At 43.6% G+C, this 8,293-nt stretch overlaps 1 protein-coding gene across 3 annotated transcripts in view; it reads right to left on the bottom strand.

Moving 5' to 3' along the window:
- The window catches only part of EGFLAM (EGF like, fibronectin type III and laminin G domains), a 75,665-nt gene continuing 67,372 nt past the window's right edge, over positions 1-8,293 (bottom strand). For all 3 annotated transcript variants that reach the window (XM_038125257.1, XM_038125260.1, XM_038125259.1), the window contains 5 exons: positions 6,397-6,475; positions 5,357-5,500; positions 2,746-2,829; positions 1,603-1,706; positions 1-1,091 (listed from right to left, as the gene is read on the bottom strand). In XM_038125257.1, coding sequence (XP_037981185.1) covers positions 937-1,091; positions 1,603-1,706; positions 2,746-2,829; positions 5,357-5,500; positions 6,397-6,475 — 566 coding nt within the window. In that variant the 3' untranslated portion in view covers positions 1-936. The remainder of the gene's footprint in view (positions 1,092-1,602; positions 1,707-2,745; positions 2,830-5,356; positions 5,501-6,396; positions 6,476-8,293) is intronic.

Here is an 8,293-nt window from a genome sequence, read left to right as displayed (position 1 = left end):
TTTGCTCTTTTTTTCCTAATCTTTTAATCTGTTTAAGACAGGAAAGCTTCATAATGTACAATTTTAAACTGTCAAAATTTACAGAACAAAAAGAGTCAAATGTAAAACTGGTCATAACTCACAAATATCCCCATTAAAACTGTATAATACAGACATTAAGCCACAGGTCACTTTTCTATTTTAGGAAAGTGTGCAAAGAGCTAATTGTATAGTATGTGTAAATGTTAAAAGTGATGCCATGTAAGCAGGTCTGCTGCTGCTATAAAAAATAGACAAGTATAAAATTACTTCTACAAAATTGGTTCATTTTTTGTTGCTTGTAATAAAAAAGTAGACTTGTAAGAACTTTCCTCCTCAACAAACAACAATATTCTGAAACCAGTCATTGTAACTGTTATCCTGCTACACAGGATGAAACATAATTTAGCTAAATCAGGGAGTGGTAAGGAGAACTGCTTGTTCCAGGACCTACATGTGAATGCAGAAATATGCTGCCCGATGGTGTATTTGTTGAACAGCACAGTCACTGTATCACTGCAGGGTGGGATGATTGCAGGTGTTTCAAGATTGCTTTCTCTGATACTACAAAAGATAACCTAAGGACCACAAAACACAGTCACTGAGCTACTTGTAACATCACACTTTGCCGTTTGCACTGATGCACAACCTTTAGCGTTCACTAGACACTTAAGGGGTAGAGGGCACGGTTCATACACAAATTGCTTGGTTTCATTTGGACAGGAAAGGAGAAGAAAGGAGAGGGAATGAGAGGGGAAGAATGTTCTTTTTTTTTCCTTGTTTTTGGGTTTCCCTTTGGCTTTGTCACCTTCCCAGATGGCAAACATGGTCCGGCTGTAGAGGACTGTGTCAGCCAGCTCTCACTCAGCCACACACACAAGCACAAGACAGGTCCTCAGCACCGGGATTCCTCTCTTGTCACTTGGTCCCACATGTGTTGATGTTCTTCCCGTTGGCAGCATCCTCCACCAGCGAGATGTGGTAGTCAGTTGAGAGCGTGAGGTGGGAGATGCAGCCCACCAGCCCCCGCAGGTACTGCCGGTTCGTGTGCAGGGCAATTTCCTTCATGCCACCTGTGGGAAAGGCAGCTGTCAGAAACTCTTCACCAACACGGGCATCTGCTCCTGCTTGGCAGGCTGCACACCCAGCAATGCCATTCCTAGTGCACCTCAGAAGGGAATTTTAATGTATAGGTTGCTCTGGTTGTTTTAAGTAACGATTTTAAGCACTTGAAACTACAGAGGGGATAAGCAGGAGGTAATTAATTAGGACACTAATTATTTATTCCAGAAATTGTAGCATCAGTAAGAGCTGAATCAGCTTGTGCCCAGGTGTGGGGTTTCTAGCTGCCTCTTGCTGTTTCTCTATGTACCTGCCAGGAGTACCATAGGGTGTCCTACAGTGCTCATCCCTTCTTATACCCATTCCCCCATCCCACTCAGAGAGGCCTCCTCACAAAAAACAGGCTGTGGCAGACTAGAGGCTGCTGAGTGACACCTCCACCAGGAGCCGGACAGAGCTAGAAAGCCCCGTCTTGCAGCTGACCTTGCATCTGTGTCCTCAAAGTGAATAATTAGCACCCACCTACATAGAGATCTCCATTGATATTTAACTGCCTCATCTTCCCAGGGGATTTACCGGTCCTGGCACCATAATCGTCCACGGTTACTTTGCCAGACTGTCCATCCCTGAAACAAAAAGCAAACCACTCTCGTTCAACCAGCCTACAATCAGATGGGAGGAGGGGCAGTGGCATTTTCCACTTGCCAGGAGACAAGAGCAACTCAGAGCTTAGCTGGTTTCATGGTGAAGGCTTGGAACTGGGGAGCCCCACAGACACAGTGTATTAAGGCCATCCAGACTTCTCAGGTTTTAGGATTTTTTTTATAGATGTAGAAGACCTGCAAAGTGTGCAGGACACATTTTCAGAGCAGAAAGTGCTGGAAAAGAATCAAATTGGACAGGTAGGGGACAGAGGGGATGGGCAAATTCTAACCTGCTGTTAAAAATCAAATGTAATGTTAAAAGTTAACAGCAGAAGTTCCAACAGCAGGGAAAAAATGGGCAAGCTATGGTAAAATTTACTTTTAGGCAGTTTTGTTTATCACTAGAGCCATTTTACATATGGTCAATAACAGTATTAACAGGAAAGCTACTTGATGGGTCCTATTCCCACTGAATTTGATAACATGGTGCGCTCAATGTCAGATTGTGATTTCCAGGGAATCAACCTCTCATGAAGAGAGGGATGTATGCTTTCTCTGCCTCCCATGAGGTAATGAGTTATAAATATGAGTTATATATACACTGCAAGATGTCTGCACCTCCTCCAAATAGAAAAACTAGGTTTACACTGTCTGTGCTCCAATGCTTGTGCCAGCCCACAAAATACTCACCAGGGAATTTTAAAATGCAGACATTAAAGAAAAATACTCTTGGCCGAAATGGTACGGGTTTAATAGAATGTCTGTCACAGCCCCAGAATAGCCCTGCATGACTTTGGCAGCCTGCCTTGAGCTGTGCCGAGCTGGCACTGTCACCTCAAATACTGCAATCTTTGTGTACATCCTCCTGAAACAGCCAAGCTGCTAACAGTTCCACTCCTAAACGAGGTGTGAGTGTGGAGCCGCAGTGATTAACACCCTGCCAGCACCCAGAGACGCCAATCAGCATCTTTAATGGCAGGGTGACTCCCAAGCGCCTGCCAGGTGAAGCCTGCCCACTTACCGAACAGCTTTGACTCTGTGCCATCGGCCGTCGCTGAAGGAGCCGTTCACCGTGATGGAAGCAATGCCACTGCCCAAATTGTAGCTGCAATTAAAGAAAATTGAAATGTTACTGCCTTCCTTGAAAGGACCGGTTGCCTGCCAAGCTGCTCGGGCATCCTTACTCCCTTTTGGCTCAGATTTTGGGGCAATCAGTGGAGTCCTTTGGAGCAGCAGTGCTCTTATTTTGCAAAGTCAGTCTCATGGACAAGCAGGCAAAACTCCCTGAGTCAGGGTGAGTACCATCACCACCTTCCCATGGGAGCAGGAAGAGAGCCTCTGCATGGCCACTCCTCCCCAAAGCAGGGGACTATGAAGGTCAGTGATCTGCAGACCTTTGGCCTAGTGGGAGACCGCAAATATGCAAATACAGTTAATAAATAAATTTTTACAACAGAAAATAAGCATGCGACCTATAACAGATCTACAAACCATCTGAAATATAGCAAAGGTTGAGACTTGTGATGTTAGAAAAGATGAAGTCTAATAAATGCTGCTACTTCAGCTGCCACTCTAATTATTTCTTTGTGCTTGCTTCTATTAAAATAACTCAGCAGATATAATGTCCCCATCATGTTTACACTTCAGGCATCTTAATTTCTGGGTCCCTGAAGCTTGGGCCAACCTTAACAAAAGAGAAGTAGCTGCTACAGCACAGTGAGCTATTGAGTGCTCCGGATGAACTAGCTGCTGCTGGACTTCAGCCTGTTCGAAGCAGGAGGGATTAAAGCCAACATCACCATCTCTCCAAAAACGACTGAACATGGAATGAACTCATGGCCAGGGTGAGGTTCTGAAGAACAGCACATTAAACTGTGAGCTGTCCAGTGCAAACTGGTTATCCTAAATTTGTTTCCCCCCCAGGGGTTTGAGTGTCAGGCAAGCACCCCCTTTTACCCAGGATGCAAACTCCAGTCTAGGTCAAAAACAAAAAGAGGATTTGAGTGTTCAGGAATGCATCAAAATGTTAGGCCTTTGATAACAGAAATTAGATTAATATCCTTTATGAATCCTTCTACAACAGCTATCCCACTACAGCAGTGAAATAACCTTTGACAGAGGCAGGGAGCAACAGAAAGAATTTCTAGCAGCAAGTACACTGTACAGGTAATAAGGACATAGAAAACGGGAAAGTAAAAGTGTGTTTTGGATTTCAAATTGGATCAGAATACAGACATCTAAATTTGATCTGCAGGAAAATTCCTCAGACAAATTTACAGCCCTGATAGTCTCCTGACTTCACCTCTCAAAAGATGGAAATATAGCATGAGGATCAACCATTCAGAATTTTTTTTTTCTTCATTTGTCCTTTCACCATCTTCTTTGATGCTCCCCTTCAGTAAGCAGTTATTGCTTATGAGGGTTTTATTTTGGAAGTTTAATTTTTCATCTTCCTAAATGAATGTGGAAGGTACAAATATTTCAGTAAAATTCAGCTGGTTTGGTCTAAAGCTTTTGACTATCTTTAGCTCTGAGGAAGAGCAGCAACCTAATAAAAATTGCACTGTGTTTTGGAAACAGAATAAAGTGGCCACTTACTACCATGCATCTTAAAAAGACAGTCCCTTCCAAAAGCATTCAAACAACACACCACTTCTGCAGTGTCAGTTCCTTGTTTATAAATCAATGAGGAAACCAACAGTTTTTTGCCAAGTTAGCCACTGCTAAATCACATTTTTAAAACGGAAGTGTAAAAGAAATTAATTTAAATAGAAACATGCAACTTATCTATATATTCATGGTAGCAAAGAACAGCCAGTTAAGTACAGTAAAAAAAATTAGCTTAAATAATAAACTCTCTGCCACATGATCGATAGTGTCTCACAAAAATCCATGATAGTGATGGCATCTGTAGTTTGCTGTTTCAGTATTTGCCTTACACAACCTAAAGGAGCACCATGAGGAAACATAAGGCTTTCAAAACAGAGGAGTCCCAAAAAAGCACCATGCAAAAACTTGCACAGGGTGTGCCTGAGCATCTGCAAGGGAGAAAGAGATGCTGGAGCAAGACCCCAGCATTTCCCAATACTCCCCAATTTCACCATTTTGACAGCAGTATTACTGCTTAATTAAGTGATTCTTTGGATGGCGGCAGAAAAAAGGTGTGGGGACAGCTGTGTGTGTGTGTCACAGGGCTAGATATCTGGGGGTTTGAGGCGGTGGAAGCCCTGCTCCTGTGTGCACTGTCTGGCATAGAGTGAGCCCACAGTGAGCAATGGCACCACCAAAGTTTGTCTGCGACTCCTGCCAGCCCTACCCTGCTCTGCCTGAGACAGATTTAATAGGTATGTGGGGGGCTTACCAAGAGTATTCATCCCCTCATAAGAAATCTTTCAGAAAATCACAATAAAGCCCTGATATTTGAAAAACTGGGAAGGAGGAGTGATGCAAATTTTGCAGCATGTTACCTCTTCAACTTACATCCTCTTCCAGACAGAAAATGGGATCCACAATTGAACAAAACTTTGAGGATGAGAGTGTCTCACACTGTGCCAAGGGACAAGTGCACTGTATGTGTTGTAGCAACTCCTTTGAGCCCTGTGAGTTACACAAACAAGGGAGAGAAAGTTTACCTGAATATTAATGCTCCCTCCTGAAGGCCTAGCGAGATGAAATCACTGTTAGGTCGCATGGGACTGTTTCCCCTCCACATCAAAAGGCCCTCCTTCATTGTGGTTTTAAACCTCATGAACACGTTCGTTCTTGTTCCTGATACCCTGTTTAATGTAGAAGAAGGAAATAGTAGTAAAATACTAAATTGTGCCAGTTTTCTTTCAAAAAAACATAAAGATGATGCAGTATTTAGTCTCCGCTGGTCTGGTGGGTTACTCTCCTGCAACTCATTTACATGCTGATCTGTGAAGGATTCTGGCTCACATCCCCATTCCCACCATTTCAGAGTAGGGGAATTTAACTCATCTCTCTACACAATAGCTGCTAGATTATTCCATGCAATTAAGAAAAAATCCTTTTATTCCTCTAGCCTGGTGTGAAATCCAGCCCAAAAAGCAGATTTTGCAAATGCCCAGTAGATGTGATGCCCTCAGAAGCTAGTGGAAGAAGTAGAAGAAAGGCAAATCAGTAAGCCCCAGTAGGTGGGAGGTACCAACTGGCAGGTGAGGACACTAGTGAACCCTTCTCTACTCAGTGGCTGAAATAAAGGTAGATGGAGGAATTTGTCAAAACAAGCCAACATTTGCTGGAATGTGGGGATGTTCTAGGATACAAAGCAGTCAAAAAAGTAACCTTGAGGATCTAAATGTTAGGCTAAAGCAGGAGTTAAAATAGAGTTAAGGTCCTTAGTCCCATTTGAGACACAAGCTCTGTATGTCTGTTCTTTGCCCTCAGGGGAAAAAACAGTCCCTCTCCATGCCAGACGTAGGTGTGCTATTTCTTGACAGGCTGTAAGATGCTCAAGTATAATAAAGTAAGCCACAAGGATATGCACTTAAAATATATTTTTCCCTGAAATTTAAAAATATGTCAGAAATACAGTTAGAAATATTATTAATACAGCTTAAAACATGTACATATACTGCACTCTCTCACATAAGGCTCCTAACATTATAACATTTAAGAAACAGAATGCATAGGTCCAGAGGAGATACATTACCTTTTGAGAATATCTGGATTATCATATGTGAGGTAACTGCGACCAATAAATTGTGGGATTTCAATTGCTTCTGTAATGGCTGAGAAGTAAATACAAAAATTGAAGATGAGTGTCAGATAGCTGACTTGGGAATGGAAGGAGAAAAAGAGACAAGACTCTTTTATTGATTTACTCCTGCAGTGGCAGGTAACAGACTGCGACACAGAACTGAGCTGAACCCACACTGCTTTACAAACAGGCACTGCAAGATTTTACCTAAATGTAGGGGCAGCAGTTTAAATGTTTAAATGGCTGACAGTCCCTCTGCTTACAGCCTCCATGTCAGGAGCCTAATGTATTGCTCCACTACAAATGTTAGTGCAGAAAATTACGAAGCATTGGGAAAACATTGCAAATTTTCTCTTTACCCCCATTTCCACATTCCTTGATTCTCTATGTGGTTCAACACTCCCTCTTGCCAAAGACTGTGCATTAACCACCTTTGTTTATAGACTAAGAAACTCCTCCCCAGCTGCGAACAGAGCACCATATGCAGAGCACATTGGGACCTCTCACCCTGCAAAGAGAGGCTGAGAGACAGCACACACAACCTGTGAGCTCCCTGTTTTCTCTTTCTGTGCATGAGACTGCACTGAGCAGCTGCTGCCTGCTCAGAGCTCACCCCTGGGGTGCAGTGAGGGGGCAGGGTATCTCAGGGAGGAGTTACAGAGTCCAGAGTCCCAGATCACTTTAGTCTATTGAAAACAACTGGGACTATGCTAAAGGCTACATGGCAGAGGCTGTGGAGCCCTTTGACGTATTCAACACTGCAGTGCAGCCTTGGGGATCTTTTTCTGTGTCCCCATACAGCATTTCTCTAGGGACAGCCCCAGGTGCCCCTATGGTGCATGGCTGGGACAGTGGCAAACATTGCAGCCAGAACTGGAGTTGGTGCACTGCTGCCCACGGAGAAGACTTTGCAAAATAACTCAGCTGTGTGACATAAACCACGGAACACTCCTGATATAGAGCCCTTCACCAGGCTACAAGCACCGCCCCAAACAGACTTTTACGTTGAGTGAACATCCTACAGTTTTGTTGCTGATCTCCCATAACTTCTGCATTAATATAAGCCAGTTGTATAAATTACTTAAAATAGATGCCTTCATCCTATTTTCTTACTGAGGAATAATCCCTTCAACCCACAGCTAATCCCATCTATATAAATTTCAAGATTTCCAGGGCAAGGATGCTTGCTTTCTTTACGCAACACAGGGTCTGGCTGGGCTTTTAGAGCTCACTGTGACACAGATATGCAACAATTGGTGTAGTCTGGCAGTCAGCAACAGTAATATGAAATTTAGCTCTAGGTGCCAAGACTGAGAATTTTAGACAGTGATGAATGACTGTTTTCATCCATAGTGAAATCAGGAAAGCTGCCTAATGTGTCTGAAGAAACCACCACAGGCCATGTCCAGCCTGCAATCTGCCTATGTCACTGGAAGATTGCAAAAGTTGTGTTACACTGGCCAAATATTCCTCGCCAGGTCTGACATTTCCTGCACTGGACAGCCTCTGATGGCAGCAGAGCATGAAAGGAGCCCTTGTTTCCCCATCACATCCTGCGCTAGAGCCCCACTGCTCTTGCCTTCAGCAGGGGAAGGTGCCCGTGTCGCGCAGCAACCTTTGCCTGTGCTAGAGTACTCTGATTTTCTCCAGAGAGCTTAATGGGCATTTACCTCTGCTTGCTCTTTAATTGTTTCACTGAATCTGAGTGCAGAAAAACAAGCAAATTTTAGCAGTACCCTTGATGCAGCCAGGATCTTTGCAGCTGGAAGGGAGCAGAGCCAGTAAGGAGATCTAGGACTACACACAGTCATTCTTTACTCATCACAATGCAGCAGACAAGCACCAAAGC

Source organism: Motacilla alba, chromosome Z (assembly GCF_015832195.1).
Source record: "Motacilla alba alba isolate MOTALB_02 chromosome Z, Motacilla_alba_V1.0_pri, whole genome shotgun sequence".
NCBI lineage: Eukaryota > Metazoa > Chordata > Aves > Passeriformes > Motacillidae > Motacilla > Motacilla alba.
Note: the sequence above shows the minus strand (reverse complement) of the source record. Positions and strands in the feature narration are given on the sequence as shown.